This window comes from Bactrocera dorsalis, chromosome 3 (genome assembly GCF_023373825.1).
Source record: "Bactrocera dorsalis isolate Fly_Bdor chromosome 3, ASM2337382v1, whole genome shotgun sequence".
NCBI lineage: Eukaryota > Metazoa > Arthropoda > Insecta > Diptera > Tephritidae > Bactrocera > Bactrocera dorsalis.
The window spans coordinates 84,282,132-84,306,290 of NC_064305.1; the positions used below are offsets into that span (position 1 = coordinate 84,282,132).

Consider the following 24,159-nt stretch of genomic DNA (forward strand, 5'->3'; position numbering starts at 1 on the left):
AGTTGTTTATATGAACTCGTGTAAATTACATACACGATGTATATAAGGGAGAGAGTTAGTTAAATGGAAAATTCGGGACTTTGGAATCGTAAAAATATACAGTTCATATAATTTTCAGTAATATTTGGTTAGATGACATGATGCTGGAATCATTGCTTCATATAATTCTGTAAAATATTTCAAACTGAACTGGTGACGAAAAATGGATCACATATGACAATATCAAGCGAAAACGGTCGTGGTCGAAGGCCGGTGAATTGTCCATAACAGTGGCCAAGCCGGGATTGACGGTCAGGAAGGTTTTTCTGTGTGTTTGGTGGGACTGAAAGGGAATTATCTACTATGAGCTGCTCCCATATGGCCAGAGGCTTAATTCTGCCATCTACTGCGAACAACTGGACCGCTTGAAACAGGCGATCGACCAGAAGCGTCCAGAATTGGCCAACAGGAAGAGAGTAGTGTTCCACCAGGACAACGCCAGACCACACACTTCGCTGATGACTCGTCAGAAACTACGAGAGCTCGGATGGGAGGTTTTATCACATTCACCATATAGCCCGGACATAGCTCCAAGTGGTTACAATCTGTTCCTGTCCACGGCGAACGCCCTTGTTGGTGTAAAGTTGAACTCAAAAGAGGCTTGTGAAAAGTGGCTGTTCCAGTTCTTCGCAAATAAGGAGAGGGGCTTCTATGAGGGGGGTATTCTGAAGTTGCCGTCAAGATGGAAACAGATTAAAAAACGAAACAGCGCATATTTGAACTAAATCCGATCACTGTAACACTTTTTATAAAGCATTGATTAAAGAGAAAAAAGGCGGAAGGGAGATATTTGACAACCCAATATATAGATTGGTTAGTAATTTCAAGCTTCTAAAAAAGCTTTATAGAATAATAAATATATAAAAATAAGGCGCCAAATATGAGGCATTCAAGAGGAAACTTTAAATTCCCTGCAGTAATTCAATAACTACGAACACTACTAAAAGAGAAAAACTCATTATCAAATAATCTAATTATGAATAATACCAGTTTAATCAAGTCGAACAAGGCATTAAATCCCCACCATCGGAAGCCACAAAAGATCCTTTGCAAAGCTGGCACTTTCAACAACATTCCGCCACACTAACACCTTATCACCCCTTATCTTTCGCATTTAATCTCTTTCATTTGCCCTCAATGCCACACTACTGATGGCAGCATTAATTTTCCATCTTTATTTCAATCATTTACGACTATCGAACGGAGAAACTCAATTTTCAGGCGCATTAACATAAAGCATAATTGCGAACAATTAGCATTTCAAAGAGAATATCCCATCGATTTTCGAACTCAATTGCGCCTACACACCCACATACATACTTATGTATTGTACTTGTATATACTATGCACCACAATCCGGCGCAAAAGCAGCTGCGCTCAGGCAATGCGGCTTCTCTCGATCTTGCCATTGTTGTGTGAGGGCAAAGGTACTCGTCTTGTTTTGTGCTGCACTTTGAATTCCTCTATTCAATATACTAGTTGTAGTGGGAGTAGTTTGGAATTACCAATTTAATTCGTTGATGCCTGTGTTCTCTCTCTTGGCTATTCCGCTTGCTTCTCTCATACTCACACTGAGCATTATAACGAGCAATTACTTGCCTATGTAAGTACTTGGGCAATGCCTTATTATATGAATAGGAATCTCAAAGCTTGCACACACACAAATACATGTAAGTGCATGAAGGATAAATGCAGAAATGTCCAGAGAAAGATATGACAAAACCCAGAATCTAGATAATGCTTGTGCGGTCAATGGCGCAGCCAGCTGTGCATATTTTGAGATTTGCATCCATTTTACTTTATACGAATATTCTATGGCATAAAACATATGCAAGTCTGTATGTATATGCTTTCAGCTCAAGCAATGCAGCTATTTTTTAATTAAAAAACATATAAATCTGATTAAATCGCAATCCGTTAACGTTGCTTGAAGGAGCCAGAAAGAGGGCTCTCAGCCTGCTTTTTCAATGAAACTCATGTATGCATGAGCTGGGATGCCGTTGTCCGCTTGCTTACTAGCGCTAGGCTTTAGGATTTCGCGTGGCCTTAGTAGGCGCTGGTTAAAAACTAGTTCGTGTGCGACTGCAAGACTCTTTTGGCTTAATGCAGAACGCAAGAGATCCACCGAACTTCTTGCTTTCAGTAGTTCAAAGCTCACCTTACCCCAGTCGTAGGAGTTCTTACTTGACTTTGTCCTGCACTCGCACTTTCGGTAAGGTTTATAATTTTGTCGCACCCTGTCAAAATTGAAATGGAAACACTATAAATATTTTAGTAAGAAAGTTCACTCAGAGAACTAAGAAATGAACGAACTTCAAATTTTAGAGACGACGAACTATCTACTTATGGTCTGAAGCGCGAACTAGCAGTCTTTGGCCGAAAGTGCGAAAAAGTTTCTGAAAGACTATGTTCTTTTCATCACTTACATAAAAAATTATGTATACATCACCAGTCCAGAGGAGACGAATTAAATATTAATATTCAAACATTCGAATCACTTAGATCATGGAGTCGCCAAACCGAACTCTCTCCATTCTCTACCCATTTAACGACGAGGAAGTTGTGGGTGGGAAAATCCGTTGGAGGATAGAGGCAGTAAGCTTCTTTACTGATAGGTCAAAGCTTGGCGGAAGGTTGGTGGAGGGGTATACTGTCAGAAGCTCTCCATCAACTCAACGCCAGTTTCAGACTTCCTGACTATTGCAGTGTCTTCCAGGTCGAGGTTGCAACCATTAAGGTGACATTAACAGTGCATTTAGTGCTAGTCAAAGAGTTCCTAACCTCGCTATCAATGACATCAAGTGTCTTTTTGTTAAGTATGAGTGCCAGGCTACATCGGAATCGCAGGAAACGGTAAAGCTGAAAAGGCACCCCATAATCGCTATCGGTAGAATGGGAACGGGTCGATGTTGCCGTATCCTCTTGTATTCTACTACTAAATAGGTGGGCTTGACGGCAGCTGGTCAGCACTGAGCCACCATCGGGACTTGCCCAGTTGCAAAAGCCTTTTGGCTCAAGATCGGTTATGGAGAAGATGAAGAGGGAACAGCTCAACACTTTCTTCTTGGCACCGCAGTTACAAGGTCAAGACTAAGCCACGTGCGATTATCAGCCATCTAACCTAACCTAACAAAAAAAACCAATAGTAAAAAATATTTTTGAAGACTTGAAAGTTTTCTCATATTTTTACGAAGTCATTATATAAATGTGGTATTAACTACTTTAGTGGATAAATATTCATAATAAAATATTTGTTTACTCACATTTTCGCTCGATGAACGCGCAGCCACCAGGTTTTGGGTATGCAGTTCAATACCGTCGCTCGTCAAGCCCGTCGTACCGCCAATGTTGCCACTCTAGCTAAGCGACGTACAAATATTTTGAACGCTGTAATGAGCAGAAAATACACACACACCGACACACGTCAGCAATTAAAGGCAAACAAGTGAAATTAGTTAAGCGCATTTACTCATTTTCAAAATTAATGTTAATATTTGCGCAAAGCAGATGAAAATTTCTATATATGTAATTATATATTAGATGTTTGCAGAAATATGTATGTATGTATGTGTGTCTATGCATACAAAAGTGTTAGCTTTCATTCATATATTAGTTATTGCTGTGCCTGTGTGTGTATGCGTGTTTGAAAAGGCAAACAAACTAAAAACTGGCAACAATTTCGTTAAAAGGGGTCGAGTACTTGGCAAGTGTATTACTCTAACCAGCACACATGCAAACATAACAGTTATGTACACACTTATAGCGGAGATATGCTTACGCAGCCATAGAAATTGAAAAGCGAAAATGTGTTGGAAAAATTTCATTAGCTAACAGTAGTAAACACCGACTCAATGCCAACGCCGTGCAGGTGCAAGGATATTCTATACACACACACACGCGCACGAGCTGATGCACACATAAATTGCACTGGCATAAATTTCCGCTGCAGCAAGCGAGGTGAACGGTGGAGCGTTACATGCCAGCCACCTGCTGTTACGCAAGTGAAAGGCGAGGGAGAGATGTAGGGGCAAGCTGTAACTGTACTACTGGCAAGCAAAAAGGCAACCGTGCGAAAATAATGTTGGATCCTGCTGTGAAGGGTTAAAACGCACGTGTATGTTTTTATATATATATTCCTGGTACGCTACAATATCAACAACAACAAAAAATGCCTGAAATATTTCCATTCCTCCATTAGAATGCTATTAGCACGCGCATAAATTGTTGCTGTTGCTGTTGCCGTTTTTATTCCACAGATTTCTTTTAAATCCTTTTTGGCTCTGCCACGCCACACCGGTGTTAAGTTCTCAACACTTTTACGTCTCATTCAATCACAGAGCAAATCTCATGAAAAATGCAAATGACACCTGCTGCTCGCTTGATTGCGTCCGCCCCCACGCGCTTTCAGCTCACCAACTCGTTCGGTGCGCTTGAGTTTGGTCCCCATGGGTTAGCTGTATAACTGCTTTAACAAGCTTAATGTATGTATATATGTGTCTGTATATGTAAATTAGGAACACCCATTCGCCCGTGTATCTCCTACGGCCCCACTAAATGCCGATTTACCCAGTGTTTATGCACAATTTATAAGATTACTGATGTGCTCGGTGACAACCGGAAAGGAATACTTAAGTGGCATAAATCAAGCTGGCCAGCAGAATTTGAAATTAGTAAATAATACTAAGTACTTTAACTTCTACTTATTTCACTTCAAATAGAGATGGTATCTTCAAGGACATACAAAGTGACTCGACAAAATGCATGTTTGATCCTTAAATTTAAGTTGAAAGTATTCGACTAAATTAAAAGAATTTGAATTTGAATTTGAATCTGGTTAATGTCTTCGTAAGAATAAAGGCTGACATCGCTGCCTTCCAAAAATTGCGATGGACAGGATAAAATAGATTCAGACTCCATGATGAACCATCCCCAAATGTGTTTAGGTGGATCGACTTCGACGAGGCCCGAAGTATGGTTACCTGTAGTACTAGTTTCCATCATAGGAAAATACGGAACGAAAAACCACAAACCAGATCGACCATATTGTGATAGGCAGAAGACACGTCTCCAGTGTTTTAGACGCGCGTTCGCTACGAGGTCCTATCATGAGGATACACACCCGCCTCTCTGCAGCAAAAAATGCACGTCAACAAACATAAGTAATGTTTGACGTCGAGAAGCTGCAGTCATAATAGATAGCCGAACGATTTTCTGCTCCACTCTCCTCTTCTCTGAAATCACTGATCAGCAACTCGGTTTAAAGGAACCATGGGACGGCATTTCAAGCTCTTTACGTACAACTGCAAATAAAACCATTGGTTTTCGGAAGAGCTGGTACGATGAGGAGTGCCGTCTCGCAGTGGAGAGAAAACAGACTGCCTACCTCGCAACATTACAATCGATGCTAACACGGGCGGGATGGGATAGATACCGAGAGTTGGAGAGGGAAGCGAAATGCAGTTACAGGAAATAAAGAGAGATACCGAAATGCGTGAATACGAAAAGTTTTCTACAAAAAGGTACGTCAACAAACAGAAGGTTTCAAGAACGGAGCAACTCTTGTAGAACCCCTAGAGGTGATCTAGTGACTGATGAGCAGAGCATACTAAAGTTATGGGAAAAAACACTTATCCAGCCTACTGAATGGCAGTGAAAGTAAAACACCAGGAGATGTCGAACCCGATTCCTCAATCTAAAGAGATGGAGCGGACGTTGTTTTGTCTGACCATGAAACAGTTCGAAAGCAATTACCCGCCTGAAGAACAATAAAGCGGCGGGGGCCGATGGATTGCCGGCCGAGTTATTCAAATACGGCGGCGAAGAACCGATAAGAAGCATACATCAGAATCTTTGTAGAATATGATCGAATGAAAGCATGCCTAATGATTGGAGTTTAAGTGTGCTCTGCCCAATCCACAAAAAGGGAGACCCCACAATTTGCGCCAACTATCGTGGAATAATCGTCCTCAACATCGCATATCAGGTTCTATCAAGCGTACTGAGTGAAAGACTGAACCCCACTGTTCAAAAACTGATTGGACGTTATCAGTGTGGCTTTAGACCTGGAGAATCTGCAATCGACCAAGTATTCACCATACGCCAAATCCTGGAAAAGTTCCGTGATATCTTCTTCAATTTCAATGCCGTCTTCGCCAGCGTGAAAAGAAACTGCCTCTATGCCGCTATGTCTCAACTTGGTATTCCTGCAAAGGTCATACGGCTGAGTAAACTGACGTTGAGCAATACCAAAAGCTCCATCTGAATCGAGAAGGATCTCTCCGAGTCGTTCGATACCAAAGGAGGTGTCAGACAAGGCGACTCCCTTTATACATGTAGTGGTCCAAAATCGTTGGTTTCGACAAATGAAAAGTGCGTGTGAACAATTTCGGGTCGGTATCTCAGAGAGTTGCCTTCTGACTGCTAGTAGCTACGCTGGAAACTTTTTCTGATCAAGGTGCTTAGGTAGAATGCTAAAGTTCTTCATCGAGAGATGAGTTATCTTCAGATATCAGGAGGACAAGTTTACCCAATGTATAAAATTCTAAATCGTTTATAACTTGGCTTCCCGTTTAGAGTCGAATTTGGATATTATTAAGAGAAGGAATTTTTATAAACAAAACTCACACCGAAAGAACAACGAACAGCTCAGACTACAGTTTTTTTAAGTATTATTTTTCATGTCAAAAATACTAAAAATAAATTTCAAAAAGCCACATTTCACTCAAATTAAGCCCACAGATTTTGCTCAACTTCGCAAACACGTTCCAACAATTGCTCTTTATACCCAAGCAAAATCCTGTAAATGTCAATTCAGCGAGCACAAGCTCTGCCCCAACTGATGGACCCGTGTCAGTCCGCTGCGCTTCATTTATTTTTATTATTATTACCTTATTTACCTTTAATTTTATTTTATTTTCCTTTTGAGCAAATTGTCAGACAAATCGAGCAGACGGTTCGCATCAGACAGGTGGCACGTAAACAAGTTGTTTTATACACCGAGCAATACACAAACATACAAACAAACATTTTTTAAGCAATTAAATTTAAGACCTTTGATTTTCTTTATTTTCATAAAATTTTTATTTTGCAATGTGGCCAACACGCTGTCAAATGCATATGCTATTTAACGTGTCAAAGAGGAACATGTGGGCGAAATAAACAGGAGTAAGAAAAATATGAAAAATAGTAATAAATGTGTGGATATATACTATGTGTATATGTTTGCATATAGTATACTTAAATAATTTTATGTAAGAAAAACTACTTAAGAATATATAGAATAACAAATTTTAGTCATATTTTAAGACTCCTGTCTATTATGTCAAACCCAGTGACGCTGATATATTTTGAACACAAATTGTCCTTTTTCAAAAGATTTTAAAATTTTCTAAGAAAATGTTATCATAAAATGCTATAAATAGACGTTTTTCGTGGCTTATGGGATTGTGTATTTGACATGGTGCAAGCCACTCATAGTAAAAGAAATTAAATTTTGAAATCGACTCTGATCAAAATTGACCTTTAATTGCGCAGATGTTAGATTTATTTAACTTTGTAGTTCATGATATTGTGTTGATGATGGTACCAAAAGTGTTTACCGTTAACCTTAACCCAACTTTACCATACATTTTTTATAAGATTCGGCTGGAATGATTCTGAAGATCCTTCAATGAATTTTGGTTTTTTTAGCTTCGTATTTTTTGGAGGGCCATTCATTAGATAGTTTTCGATGATCTCACGTACTTGACTGAATGCTTTGGGCCGCTCAAATACTTATGTTCGTGATAAACAAAAATTTGATGGCAGATTTCCCGAACCAATGGAAATATAGGGTTCTCCATTAAAAATTATTAGATTAGATAAAAAAAAGAAAACACACTAACTGTTAAGGATTTTCAAATGATTTTTATTTAGTGTGGAAAACAATCGTTACAAATAAGTTCTGAATACCACATCATTCAAATGGCCCACACCACTTCTTTTGCAGGAACGAACTCGATGAACCAAATTTTCGAGTATTTTTTCCACTAAATCAAGTGGTATTTCATGTATGGCATATTTAATATTGATTTCTATAGCTTGAAGCGAGTCGGGTTTATTGCTAAAGACCAATGATTTAAAATAACCCCACAAGAAATAGTCTAATGGTGTAATGGTTACAAGTTCTTGGAGCCCATTCAATGTCACAATTTCTTGAAATAATCGAATCTCCAATTGTTGCACGTGTTGTGTGGCACTTATCTCCGTTTTGTTGGAACCAGGTCATGTTAAGATCAATTTCTTCCAATTGCGACTATAAAAACTTAGTTATCATCGATCTACATATACCGCTTTATATACATATATACCGCTCTTTATTGTTCTTGCGTATATCTTTCCATAATAAAATTGTAAACAACACTTAGAAATCATATCATCCCTATTGGAAACCCCGGTATAATTAGAAGTTCATTTTCTCTTTCTAGAGACACTTAACTAAATTAACTAAAATTAGCCTGATAAGATCAAATATCACAGTCAGTGCCTCTCATTAAGTATTCTATTAACTTAAGTTAATGTGGGAAGTATTGTTGCTTAGATAACATGCTCTTGACATGCAATTAAACATCGTATTTCAACAAATTATTCGGAATTGCTTCACAACAAAAAATATGGTGTTTCCATTTGTCGTTAAACTTTAAGAAAAATAGCGAAGAAAGCCCACTCAAGAAGTTAACTGAAATTTATCAACCAAACAAGCATATTGCGTAGTCGAAAAAGTCTTTTCGTATTTCTAATGTTTCAACACTTCGCCATAAGAATGATTGTTTCATACATCCATTAATCTCAACCGCGAGGGTAGGGCGAGGTATAACCGGTAAGGTCTTTCGTAAATCACCAGACAGAAGTAAGATGGCACCACCGAAGAATTTATCATTGGCGTATAGATCTTGCATAGTTCTATGCAATTTTTTCATACATACATACATATATTAATTAACTTTTTGAGATAGCATTTATAATCACCGTTAAACTCTCTGCAAACTGTTAAATACAGTTTTGATCCATTAACATGGTTATCAATAAATATTTCAATTATGCTTATAAAATGTATGACATTCAATACTAGTTACGACCGGAGCATACTCTTGTGGGACGCCTAAACGGTGATCTAGTGGCTGTTGTCCAGAGCAAATATACTGAATATAACTATGTGATCATACTTACTTGTATATATTTTAAATTTATACAGGCACCATTTTCCGTTAGCTCCAAATATTCTAACGAACGCTATAGAAAAGTCTCGACAAACCAAGACCAAACATATTTATGGTTCTTTACACATTGCGCGACGGCGAATGTACGGTGGTATTGACAAAGTTCAGCGAATCAATTGACAGCGAATACGCTGGCTCACAGGTCATGTTCTTCGGATGGACGAAAACACTGCAGCTTTGAAGGTTTTCTTGGGAAAGAGGAACTTCAACTCCGTTGAAAAGAGTTGGTGGAGAAGGACGTGGCTGCACTTGGTATCTCAGTTCGGGGTATACAAACTATGTATATTTATAAATTAGAAAAAAAAAATCGATTATTTTCTATCACAACTAAAAGTTAATTTAATTTAAGTGCTTTTTGAGCCACCCTAACCGCCTATTGCCGCTGCTCACTCTATACTAACTATGAAAAATCAAAAACTGTTAAATGGTTTTCATCGCTCGATCAATCAACAATCAATTTGGTTGTAGGTCCATTAAAAATTTGTGTTTTCTAAACTTTAAGTTCAATTTTCTTCTAACAGTGTGACAATAACTGAATAATAAATGGAAATTGAACAGAAAGATGGTAACAAAAATAAAGGTTTGTAAAAAAATTCGTCATGCGCTAACTTCTTCGGGTGAAAAAAAATTTAATAAATTAGGCAAAGTTCATTAAATCGAAAATAAGCGTAAAAAATATATTTAATTTTTAACAAATAATAATTAAAACAAATTACATAAAATATTTTAAATAAATATTATGGCATTTTCTGGTTATTCCAGCACCGCTCTTTGGCGCTCGTCATGTACAATGTATTCTAATGTTTTTCGGAATCTCTGCTGCGTTCGCGCAACGCGTAAATCTCTCGGTCGCGATAGTGGCAATGATGGATAAGAACTTCGCCAACCCCGATTTTGAGGTAAGAAAACTAAAAAAAAAAATTATTAATTTTTTTCATAACCAAAACTTTTTACCCAAGGAGTACCAATGGTCCGAGAAGACAAAATCCTACCTGCTCAGCAGTTTCTTTTGGGGCTATTTTGTGACACAAATACCGGGCAGCCAGTTGGCACGTAGATTTGGTGGTAAAATAACGCTACTCCTTAGTATAGTACTAAGTGGCGTCTTGGCTTTACTCACGCCGCTAAGCGTACGTTTGGGTGATTGGCAACTGCTCTTTGGGCTGCGTTTGTGTCAAGGTCTCTTACAGGGTAGCTCGTTTGCATCTGTACACACGCTGCTCTCTAAATGGATACTAGCCGAGGAGCGCAGCTCACTTGGCACCTTTTGCTATACTGGGCTGGCCTTCGGTAGCGTGCTGATGATGTTGGTTAGCGGTTGGATTGCCTCCTCCACATTAGGTTGGCCGGGCATATTCTATTTCGCCGGCTTATTCAGCATAATATGGGGTTTCGCTTGGTACTTTTTTGGCGCTAACACACCTCGTGAGTGCAAATGGATGAGTGAGGAGGAGCGTTTATTTATTGAGGCCGCAATGGTGACAATGTCAAGATCGGATCCCGAACATGCAACCATGAAGACACCATGGTTAAAGATACTCACATCTCTGCCTTTCTTGGTTTTATTGCTGGCACAGTGCGCCTACGCTTGGGGCTTTTGGACAATGATGACAGAAATTCCATCATATATGAAGAACATACTGAAACAAGATATCCAGAGCAATGCCATCATGTCCTCAGCACCTTATCTTGCTAATATATTTTTGACATTCGTATTTTGTGTTTTAGCTAGTTTTCTGATTAAACATGGCTACACCAGTGTTAATGCCAGTCGTAAACTGTTCAACACTCTCGGATATTGGGTGCCTATAGTACCGCTCATACTACTTGGCTATATGCGTGCCGATCAGAGTGAACTGGCACTTGCTTTACTGGTGATTGCTGTTGGTGTGAATACAGCCGGCAATTTGGGTTTCCTCATCAATCACATAGATTTATCCCCCAATTTTGCTGGTGTCCTTATGGGCATAGCGAATTGCGCGGCCAATATTATGAGCTTATTGGCCCCACTGGCGGTGGGCGTCTTTGTCACTGATGCGGTTCGTATATTTTCTATTTATTATTATTTAGATGGGAGACTTATGTTTCTTATTAAACGGCCTGCAATTACAGGAAAATGTGGAGCAGTGGCGCATTGTCTTTTACATTGCCAGTGGCATGTACTTCGTGGGCAATTTATTGTTCATCTTGTTTGGGCAGACAACAATCCAGGCCTGGAACTATCCTAAAAGACATCATCCACAGCCGAATGAGCGTGATCATACAGGTATATGATTGGAAACTATCAAAATTGAGACAGCGAAGACATAACAAGTCTAGCCATTTTTACAGTTTAATGCTGCCGTATTTAAAATTCTTTTGTAGATAATATTATAATATAATTGTAATTTCGCGCGTTGAATTGCTCTGGTAGCGATAGTCGCTGCTTTCAGAAACCTGAATTTAAACAATTAAAAAAAAAAATCAACTCAAACAAACACTTAGAATAAAGTATGTTAATTAACGGTTAATCCATATTTGCACATTCTTGTCGAAGAAAAAATTTATAGTTTTGTATAATGTTGTTTTATATTTTTTTCATAACTGAATATTTTCACACCAGAAGTGAGCGCATTATCTCGTGTTAGAGCTAGTTTTATCAATCGCTGATATCGAACCACATTGAAAATTGCAAATAATTCACTTTAGACTAGCAGAAGTGTTACCACTTAAGTTGGTCTAGATAACTTAAGTGTTATTAAAGCGGAAAAATGTACACTGTTAACTGTTTAAAATTTAGAAATATAAACTAACACCTTTAACAAGTTTAGTAAATATTGGAACATCATTATCATCGTTCATCAATGAAAGCCCAGTACTTATATTAATATTATATAGGAAATTAACTTAAAATATAATCGATTGTACTTAGGAATATAAACAAGGAAAGCTTCTTTAAAGCCTTTCACAAATATAAAAGATCCCTAACAATGACCAACGATTTTTGAAAAATGTTAAAAATTAACAAAATGACGTAATTTTGAAAAAAAAAAAAATATGTAAAAAATTATCGTTTATTTAATGCCAAATTTAGAAATTTTAACCAAACAGAAATTTTGACTTAAAATTTTTGATTGAAAATTAGGTTTTTTATCGATTGGGTGAGGAGAAAAAAATAAAAACTTTAATAAAAAAAGTTGTTGAAACATAAAAAGTTAAGTTTTCAACAAATTTCGCGAAAAAATAAAATTTTTTCTAAAAAATAAAAATAAGATTTGGTTAATTTTGTACAGCAGTTTTTTTACCTCCCAAAAATCATATTTTTGAGCCATCACACCAAGTGTGCTCTTTAAAAGTATATTGTAAATACATAAAGAAATCTTATAATATATCCAGAGTTCCAGAAAGCAAAGCGAAAATACTTAAAATAAATTGTTTTGATCTGCTTGACAGTAAAACACTTTATATTATTAGCAAATGTTGTTGAACAAAAGGCTGTGTCTTTTTGTTTATATTGTGACTTCAAAGCTTTCAACCAATTTCAGGAATATAAAATTAAATGTAAGAAAATTAACATTAAATGCGAGTATTCGCACACAAGATATATACATATGTGAAGACATACATACATATACCCATTTGTATGACGAGTAAACGCAGATGTTGTTCACTTCAGCTGTGACATCAGTTGTTCGAGTGAAATGCGCTGAGCAGCGACAAAGTGGGAGGAGCAATGCTGCAGCGTAAAACTTTTATGAATGCACATCTGGCAGAAATTACTAGAGACAATTTCCCAAACAAAACTAAATGAAACTCTAATTTAAAAACAACATGTGATTTCATCCAGCTAAAGTAATTTCAATTTTATATAATAGAATTTGGAAAATTTAATCAAATTTTTAATGCATGCGACACAGAGGCATTGAAAATGGTACTAAAGAAAGCTGAAATATATACACATATCTATATTACAAGAGTATATATGTACATTTCGAAAATCGTTCTTAGAAAAAAGTTCTCATGAAAGGAAATTGGCTAAGTCTCTCATCTCATCTCTCCTAAAGTCTATTTGAAGGCATTAGAATTCGTATTTTAATTATCGATAGTATATATTGAAGTCGGAAAAATAGATTTTTTATGAAAAACATATTTTTTTTTGGAAAAAAATATTGTTTTTTTTCTGAACTAAGCATTTGTAGTATTTATTAATAACTCACCCTCACCAGTCACTCTTCCAGAACAAGCCAAATGTTCGACTTTAAAACTCAGATTTTAACCATAGCAGCTAAAAATACCAAAAATTAATAATCTATAAGTAGAGCGTTAATTTGTCATATAACAGCTCGTAATAAATAAAGGAATGGCAAATAAAATGGCGTGTCATTATTCATCATAGTAGTGGCAGCTGTGACGTCGCCTAGCGAACAACTTTACATTCGAGAGACAAAATATTTTATTAATGATTAATTCGCAGTTTGGACTTGATTTATGGCTGGTGATAACTTTTTGTCGCTATGCTTTTAAATATTAATACTCCAGAGTGTCTGATGCGCTTAACGGTTGTTATATAATTTTTAAACTATGAAATATTATAAACAGAAAAAAGCGGAAATCTTTTGAGGGACTTAAAACAAAATATTCGTTAACAATTTCAAGTGTTAAATTTAAAGTTACCATTGTGTTTTTAGGTTATTTGTAACTTTCAATGGTATGCCGTGACTCAATGTAACATTTATGGGGTTATACCCACTTGCAAATTTCAAAAAATCGATTTTTTTAGAATATATATCAACTGCATATATATCTGAGAATATTCTCCGAAAATTTAAAGTTGATCCCACAAAGGTTTCGGAGATATTAGCGAAGTCGTAGGATTTTTTTCGTGCAATCTGCTCATTCAACTTTAAACGCGTTTTTTTCTGAACGCTGTTAAAGAAATTTTCAATGAAACGATTTGCAATTTCATACCGAACATTTTACATATATTTTCAAGTAATGATCATTAAATATAATATAATACTGATCATTAACTATAATACTTTTGTATATAAGTTCGATGTTTTAGGGCACCCGAAGTCATAATTTTGTCACAAAAACTCGTTTTTTTAAAGCCACTAGTTTGTCTAAACTCTAAATCTATAAATTAATTATCTGTTCATTTATTTTATAATAACTTTTGTCTTTGGTGTTTGGATTTTCGGGAATTTTTAAATATAAAAATCTTTTTCACAGCCAGACACCTTTTTCCGAGATCCTCCTGGAGATCAGCTAACGGATCAAGGGGGTTAAAATTTTGTCAACTAAATCATTAATTATTAAAGTATTTGAGTTCTCTTAATGTGCACAGTTTTTACTTATTTATTAAAAAATCGTCTTTTCAATTAAAATTCACAAAAAACGTAATTTTTTCTGACCTGGAAGTGATCGTTAAGGGGGTCATGTCAAGGCTTGTTCGGATCAAGATTCATTTAACAAAAAATATTTAACCTCGGGGAAGTTGAAAAAGGTACAGCTTTCCAAACTTTACTTTCTTACTTTCTCAATTCTTTAAGTTTCCAACTATAATCAATTCCGGAAAATTTTTTAATTTCTTTTCTAACACATATTATTATCGAATCTAGAGGATTTATGAAAAAAATAGTTTTTAGAAACCGTCACACTGGATGACTCTCTCAAAGGAGAAATATCTTTCGAGTGTTTTACCGCCTAACTGCTCAAGAAATATATTTAAAATAAAGGCTAAAAAATGGCATACAAAAAGCTTAGAGAAGAACAGCATATAAATACAAAACATTCTTCATAAACTTCCACCATACATAAGCTTCTGAATATACCCTCAATTTTCAACTTAAACATCCTTAAATTTAATAATGGAAAATACCCTTAAAGGGTAAAGCCCACTTTTTGGGGATCAATATGTGTTGAAATATATTTAATACGGTGTTTATTCGAAGTATAGTTAATTATATTTTCACTGCAAATATGTGCGTCTGATATTTTATGAAGCACATTTATCAAAACTTGATTATTTTTAAAACTTACACTCAATAATAGCATCGTAAAATATTAAAAAATCATAGTTTTATGCATTGCCCTAAGCCCACACATTTGAGTGAATTTCATTACGTTCCCACACATTAACAACCATAAATTGCGCAATATAAACTAAATACCAAAATTAACTCATCTCAATTACTTAATCACCAAAAGTAACAGCAGATTTTAGCTAAAAAAAGTTTTAATTTTCTAATTAACATCGATTGCACTTGAGTTTTGCCAAATTCCCAGGCATACTCACAGCCAAAAGTCGGTGGCATCAATAACACTCGCTGCCAATTAGCTAAAACGCACGTTACTCATACGACCGGGTGGCAGCAACAATTTCGCTAATTGATTTCTTCTCCAGCAGCACTTAAGCGCTTTGCAACTTTCTTTTGCGAATTCCCATTTGCTTTGCACTAACTCGCAATCTCTATCACTCTGCTATCTATACTTTGAGCCGCATTGCAAACACTAAACTTTCGCTGTGGTTTGACTGCTCAGAAAGCATACAATTAATGAGCCGAAGTTTAGCTGCAAGCGGCTTGCCAAAGTCAAGCAAACCACAAATGTCGGCGAGGAAAAAACGGCAATTGCCAAAAGCGAAGTTAAAACATATCTTTATAAGAGTTTGATGCAACAGTTAGAAGCAGTTAAAACTGCGCGAGTAAAGAGAAAAAATTAAACAAAAAATGTTCAATTTAATTTTTTTTTATAAAATAATATATATACCATTATTGTAGATATATTAACGCTATTTACTTTTATGTACTTGTTTAATGGCTCGTTGCGCTCATGCAAATTGAATTTTGACCTTCTTTACGCTGCGTAGCCACACAGCTATTTAGCCTGATAGCCTGAAAGCATTTGTAGCGCTGTAAAAATAGAATTTCAGCCTTTTTAAACTCATCATGCAATTTTGACATTTTTGCCGTTCGACCTTTTTTCCCAATGCCAACAAACACATGTGGGAACAATATCAAGTTTTTTTTGTTTTAAACTTTTCACACACACACATACACACAAGCATACCTTCCACATCCGTAGTTCGATGCTGGCGGATATGCCTTTGATTAGCAGCCAAATCGCTAAAATATGTGGGATATTGGCACAAAAACAACAAGCAAAAGTTAACCGCACTCAAATTGTCAAAAGGGGGGCGAAAATTATTTGCTCTAAAAGCAAATTACAATCGACATATTGACAGTATGAGACAACGGAAGTTGGAAGAGCGCTTTGGGGCGTGAAACCTATTTCAGTGAATGCGACCTTCAATTTTCGATAGTACTATGTATAAAAGCAGATGATTTGTAGAGGAAAATTTTGGGATTTTTACACAAAGAAAAAATGCAAATTAATACACGGTGGCAACATTATTTATTTTTTGAAGTTTTTTTTAATGAATATGCCTATATTATTTTTTAAGGAAAGTATAATATTGAAAAAATATATAAATTTGATTGATTTAAGTACAACGAGTAGCGTGAATGATAAAACTGAATTCTAAAAGTTTTTAAATACAAAAAACACTTTTATTTTATTATTTTCTAAGTAATGCAAATTTGACTACGGTTCTGAAAATTGTTTTTTTTTTTTAATAATTGCCTCAAATTCTTAAAAAATTTTTACTAATTTTCAAATATTTAATTAATTTTAACAAATTTTGCAATTAGGTGGCAACACTACTCAAAAATATTTTCAGCTACATTCGTTTCAGTTGCATAAATATGCAGCTGGTAGCAATTCTTTCAATTCAAGTATTACATATTTTATTGAAAAATGTGGCAACCTTGTAAACATTTTAATTTACCCCAGCCGAGCATTACATCGAAAACTCAAAAGAAACATTTTAAATATGTTCCAAACTTTTAATTTGGTACAAAATTGTCGTAATTCATATGCCATATAAATTTTAAACAGGTGGCAACTATTACAAAATTATTTCCAGCAACTTCTCTTAAATCTCTTTAATATTAATTAATTTGGTACAAAATTTTCGTAATTCATATGCCATATAAATTTTAAACAGGTGGCAACTATTAAAAAAACTATTTTCAATTTTGCTTCTCTTGCAGCTCTTTTATTTTAATGATTTTATTTTGTCGAAAATTGTTGAACGAAAAACTTTTTGAAACATGTGGCAACCCTAATTTTATTAATAAACGATTAATAAGTTTATCTTGCTTAAATATGTATCTAGCAATAATACATAATACTTAATATTTAACTGAACTAAAATTAAATATGGCAACCTCTGAAACTTTTAAATGCTGCATGACTTGAATTACAATGAAAACTGTATAGAAAAACTGTAAACAATTGATAATCCTTTAGTTTGTTTAAAAGTGTTTATAAGTCGTTTATTTTATAAATTTTAAACAGGTGGCAACCATTATATAAAATTATTTTCAAAGCTCTAGCCAAAACCTCTTTATTTTGAAACGTGTTGGTTTGTTGTAAATTTTTAAATTAAGAACCTTAAAACAGGTGGCAACCATAACCTATAAAAGTTAAATTTATTTACTAACTTTTAACAAGTGATACCCCCTTAGTTTGTTAAAACTTTTTTGCAATTAGTTTATTTTATAAAGTTTAGAAAGGTGGCAACCATTATGTGAAATTATTTTCAACATTCTTACCAAAATCCTTTTAATTTGAAACATTTTGATTTGTTACAATTGAATGAATTAAAAAAACATAAACAGGTGGCAACCATAAACTTCATAATAAGAGATTAATTTTATCTACTGCAAGCCACGTGAGCGACTTTAGTCCGTTATATCGGAGCTAAGCGAGAACATTACACCAACTCAGCTATTTTCACTACACACCAAACGGCGGTCCGTTCTTTTGAACATCCTGAACATTTTCATTGCATATGGTAACCCTATATGGAATTCTAAGCTCTATAAGTCCTTCAATCAACTAATGAATATTCATTATTTCACTTTTTTGCAAGAGTATTGTTGATTTTATCAAAATCCCACCTAACCGCACAGAAATCAAACTTATTACCTGCCAATTTAGTAAAATATTTACTTTATTGTTGTATTGTAGTTTATTGCAAATCGTTTTGGCTTTGTGAGCAAATTGCACTCAACTAAAACAAGATAAATATTTTCTTTGTTGCAATTTAGTTTTGGGTATTTTATTTTAAAATAAAATGAGCACTCACAGTTATTTAATTTAATGGCGAATATCCGTTAGCACACAGTGAATATAGGCATGTGATAAATACTTAAAACGAAAACGATTTTCGGGTGGAAAGCGACGAGTGCAAACACGCTTATTTAAGGAAGGAAAAACAGTGCGATTGAAATAATAAAATATTTACATAAATGGCAAAAGAATTAATTTCCGCATGGTGTTGTAAATAATGGAGTGCCGATAGTAGTTCATTTACATATTGACAGAGAGAAAATAACTGGAAGGCCATTTGTGCATTTATTTATCTATTTTACTTACATATAGTATATATGTATGTAGTAGCGCTGAAAGCTTATGTGAAGCTCGTAAATGTTTTAATAGGTGCTTCAATTGCAAATTTTTGCCATTGTGCAGATTCCTCGTGAGATGATTGGTGAAGTAAAATATTTCAAATGTGCAGCAGATTCTTTTTTAAGCAACATTTTCTCCAAGCGATGTCATTTTGAAGAATCTCTGATACATTTAAGTTTTGCTTCAATCGAAGCTGTCTAAGTCATCTGTAATTTTCAGCCAACGAGATGGAAAGACATACGATCCAACAACGAGTCAAAATAATTAAAATTTACTACCGAATTTCGGAGCATTACCACCAACCAAAGGCTAAAAGACGACTATAAAGTCGTCATCTTGTCATCTTATCAGATCAACTACCCAGCGTCTAGTGGAAAAATTTACAAAATGTTTACGTGTCAGAGGGACAAACAAGTGCACATAGTGTCGAGAATATTGTTACCGCTAGTTGATCAATTGAGAAGGACCCAAATCAATCTCTCACACGTCATTCTTATGAGTTGGCTTCTCTGTGACGTCGTTGTGGCGAATTTCGCGAAAATATATTGGCCTACATCCTCACAAGATCAAATTGACGCAAGAACAAAATTGAAGCGGCTTGAACACCAGAATCATCGTATATTCATTAACATACAAAAACTTCAAAATTATCCTGATTTTTATCGAAAAATCATCTTCATCGATGAGGCTTCGTCAATAAACAAAATCTTGGTCAGGCAGGTACTCCATGAGTCATCATTGCATTCCAAAAAAATCACGGTTTGGTGCGGTTTATGGATCGGTACTTCTACCATGATGATCAAGACCGTCACGTTACTGTGAATGGGAATCCCTACCGCTCAATGATAACCGAATATTCTTGCCCAAATGATATGGACTTGGACAATATGTGGTTCCAATAGAACTGCGCCACAAGCCACACAATGAATGTCACAATCAATTTATTGAAAACTAAGTTTGGTGAACGTGTTATTTCAAGAAAGGAGCCAGTCAATTGGCCGCCTTGGTTGTGCGATTTGACGCTGCTAGACTATTTCATGTGGGGCTACGTGAAGTTTATGGTCTATGCAAGCAAGGCAGCGACGATTGATGAACTTCGTATAAATATCGAACTTGAAATTGCAGCTATATCGGCCGAATTATGCTTGAAAACCGTCGAAAATTTGGCTCAGCGTCTTGACTTCTGCAAGCGTGCTCGTGGTGGTCATGTAAGAGAAATCGAGTTCCATACATAAAGGCACCGAAAGTACTTTCATTGATATCGAAACCGGTTTATTTTTTTTAAGAAAATTTTTGTAGCGCTCTTATTGAAAAACCTATTGTATATATTACATTTATATTATATTTAACTCTATTTGTAACAAATTGTTTCTACCAACATACGATAGCTACCCGTTATACTTTTGAAATATGTTCTTAATTCAATTATATCTCTCAGTAATAAGCAAACAAATTTTCAAAATACTAAAGCATATAAATAAAATATATATTTCACCCAAAGTAAGCCAGCAGACTTTGTTCAGACATTTTTAGCATAATATTTCCACCATAAACAAAAAAATTTATATTTTATAAACAAAAAATCAATTAAATAAATTTAGGTCAAAATTTGCCATAAAATATGGAAAACTAACACATTTTAAAATAAAACAAGGCAAAAGGAAATAAAAATTAAATGAAAAATTAAACATTCAACACTAAATTTTCCGAGAAAATATGCTGTCTCATAAACGAATGCCCTCAGTCTCTCGAAGAAGAATTATCAAACCAAGAAAATGAACGCCATTTTTATATAAACATATATCATACTATATTTGTATATGCATGACATAGAATCATTATAAACGAATATGAAAAATTAATGTTTTTGCTTTAGCAGCTTTTAATGACGTATGCCACAGATAAAAAAACTAAAGCTCAGGGCTTGCCTCAAATCACAGCAAACAAACGGAAATATTTATTATGTGAAACTCAACAACCAGTTAGCGATAATAAATCGTAAAAAACAGCTGAAGAAGAACAAGAAATCATTACACATGACTGCACACAAATTTTTGACGTTTTCGTTTTTTTTATACCATACAATATATGTAAAAGTATAAGTATGTCTATGACGAGCAACTAATGCAGTGAACACTAAATTGAAACGATGACGTTATCAGCAGCACCGTCAGCGATCCACAACAAAAAAAAAACACGAAAAAAGTTCAGAATGAAAATAAGAATGGAAAAATAATTTATATACTAGACGCAGTATGGCAGCAAGCAGATGTGGAAAGCGCGCGCAAATTTGTTTACAAAAGAGTTTATCGCTCAGTATGTATGTATGCGTGTGTGTTTGTGTATCTGTGTGTTTAGCAGTATCTATGCATGACTATGTGCACGTACATATATACATATATGCTATAGATAGCTACTGTATTTATAAACTAATTTTTGCTTATTTTTTGTGATTCTTTTTTTTTTTTGTTATTTTGTTGTGTGCTTGATACTGGAAAAGTCCATTGCGAACACATTTTATAAACAAATCGTTAGTAGTGGCCTCGCTACAAGCATGACTCGAAGCTGTGTGCTGTGTAATAATGATAGCGTCACTATCGATTACTTTTTTATGAGTTTTTGTTGTTGCATTTTTTGTTATATGTACTTATAGAGTCTAGTTTTTGTCTGTAAAAAATGCTTGAATGCTGAACTTTTTTAATATTAAGATTACAATTTTTGGGCTTGGGATATCTTAGAAAATTTATTAAACAAAATATAAAAAGTTATTAATTTCGGAGAGCCGCCTGGCTAATTGTGTATATTGCTACTTTATGTATCATCTCCTAGTTATTCAATAGAGCTTCGCAGGCCTTCGCTATGCGCAGTACTTTCGCTTGGAGGATGCTAGCCAAGTTCGGTAGACGGATAGAGAGAGAAATGTCCAGATCATCGGAAAATACTTCCGTGCCTACTCTGCAGTCCATTTTGGACCGCCGGTATAAACTGACTATGAGGTGGTATCTTTCTCCCCCATTATGCCCCTTCTCTATTCTCGTCTAGAGGGTATACTCACATCTGGAAGTATCCATTGAAATCCAGCATTGGAAGAATGCAGTCTGATTTATTAACATTGAGTTGATTTGGGATATCACTATGTCCATAGTTATTCTGATTCCAACCACCTAATTCTTTTATTCTTATTGCAGAACATGCTGCTATTTTGTGAATAAAATGATGTCTATGGGTAGTTGATGCAGGACCACATTGAGCGCTTCAGTCGGACATGACTTGATTGCACCAGTAACACCTATACATGCTGCTCTTTTTATTCCATTTAATTTTCTGATGTTGTATTCTTTTTTAGCGCTGGCCACCATACCAGTAGTCCATATGTAAGTATAGGTGTAATGACAGTCGCTTACATCCACATGATTATACTAGGTTTAAAGCCCCAATACTTGATGACGATTCTGTGATGACGATATCTGTAGGACACAGAGAGAGTGTTGTACCTACGTAGTGCTCTTTCCATAATCTCACTGACTGTTGAAGGAAACATTCCTGATACCAACAACACCATTTAGATATGTTACGCCAACTTAGTTTGTATAACAACTTTTCCATTGTTTATTGTTCACGCAAATGTGAACTTTGATTTAGATTAAATAAGAAATATAACACATAGTTAAAAAAATTTGATTCAAAAACATTTACTTTCTAAATTTATCTATATGTATATCTACACGAATGCTATTGACCAATTTATAGTCTGTTGCCCACTTTTCCATTTAATCGTGCGATCACGCACATCTGGCTCTCTGATCATTCACAACGAATTGTTTACGCTTCCACTGCTAGCGCCTCTGGGCATCGATTTTCCAGCGTTGCCACGCGTATTTCTTTGTCATTGCTTTTCATTTCGAGCTAATATTTTAAATTTTAGCTTATATTCATTTGAAGTAAATAACATTTTTGTTTTGTTTGCTTTGTTTTCATTCAATTTGCATTTGTTTGTATGTTTGCATGAGTCAGCAATATTCGGACTCATTTGCACTCCTGTTCGTTTGCGGTCCCAAGCGGTTGGGAATTTATATTGTATTATTATAGCATAAGGCCGTAAATATCGGTACTTTGTTTGCAGAATATCAATTCTCATTCATTGATATGAAATATTGTACGGGCCCTGGTGTAACTGCTGATTGTATATAAAAAGGCAGCTTCAAGCAGCGCTGAGCCTTTATTAATTTGTTGTTATCAAAATTTTTTAATTTCTGGAAATAAATGCCGTTTCAACAGAAGAAATCTTCTCATGGAAATTAAAGACATTTTCCATGCTCACACTCAAAATTAATAACTTTTAAATGCTTTAATTACTAATTATTTCCTTCTACCTTCTCGTTACACACACTCAAACCCGTTTAATTGAGAAAATTACTAATTATTTCCTTCAAAATTTCTCTATTTGTTTAAATTTCTCATACTCAATATATTTTTGTGGTTACTTAATTCATTCACTTAGTGGACTCAATTAGTATTGACTTCCTGTAACCTTCCCTGCTTGTTTATTTTTCTCACCCTGAAAACCTATTATTTTCATATCTTTCGGAAAATGGCTTAATTGAGGCAATTAGTAATTATTTGACGGAACCTGGCCTATTTGTTTAATTTTCTCTTACTCAAAAATATTGAAATCTTAAAGAAAATCGACTAATTGAATAAATTAGTAATTGTTTCTCTAATAGTCTTTTCGAAAAACCATCTCGATTAACATTGGGCTCGATTAGCAATCAACACTTACTTGTGTTCTTCATTTTGTATAATAAAATTCATCAGCTAATGCGTTCACTGAGTAAATTTACTTCGAAATAATGAAGTAAGTCTATTTTGTATACTATATATTTCAAAGAGTGAAAGCTATCTATTGTGTACATAGTTGTAACTAAAGTTGTCTTATGTAGACTTATCTAATATTATAGTATGGTTTGAGGTAAGAATGGGTTTTTGACTTCATACCAGTATGCGATCATAAAATCAGTGACACGAAGAGTTTTCTATTCATACAGTGTATTTCACTTTTAATCAAAAGTATTAAACTATCTATCAAGTTTTATTAATTTCTTCAAAGGAATCACTCCCAGATCCCCCAGATTAATTCTAAAAATTATAAGCACCTTTTGAGGAAAAGAAGATAATATTGCTACCATAAAGCTATTCTGGAACCAAGTTACTCTGATAGAGTATGTACTACAAACTCGAGTTTATTGTTTTGTGTTTATGGACCACCAACTTTATGTTGTGTTTTCTTGAGAGTCAGACATTTAATTTCATCTTTTCTGTCAAAATAATCATCAATGAAGCCAAATTT

At 35.0% G+C, this 24,159-nt stretch overlaps 2 protein-coding genes across 2 annotated transcripts in view; one reads left to right on the plus strand and one right to left on the minus strand.

Moving 5' to 3' along the window:
* Nucleotides 1–24,159, minus strand: part of LOC105227793 (potassium voltage-gated channel subfamily H member 8) — a 177,879-nt gene that overhangs the window by 136,208 nt on the left and 17,512 nt on the right. The window contains exon 3 of the mRNA XM_049450662.1: nucleotides 3,303–3,426. The gene's annotated coding sequence lies outside the window, so the exon portion shown is untranslated. The remainder of the gene's footprint in view (nucleotides 1–3,302; nucleotides 3,427–24,159) is intronic.
* LOC105227780 (putative inorganic phosphate cotransporter) lies at nucleotides 9,715–12,305 on the plus strand. The gene is made up of 4 exons (XM_011207289.3): nucleotides 9,715–9,876; nucleotides 10,059–10,195; nucleotides 10,256–11,335; nucleotides 11,409–12,305. The coding sequence occupies exons 1-4, from the start codon at nucleotides 9,840–9,842 to the stop codon at nucleotides 11,568–11,570; spliced, it is 1,416 nt and encodes a 471-aa protein (XP_011205591.2). The 5' UTR covers nucleotides 9,715–9,839; the 3' UTR covers nucleotides 11,571–12,305.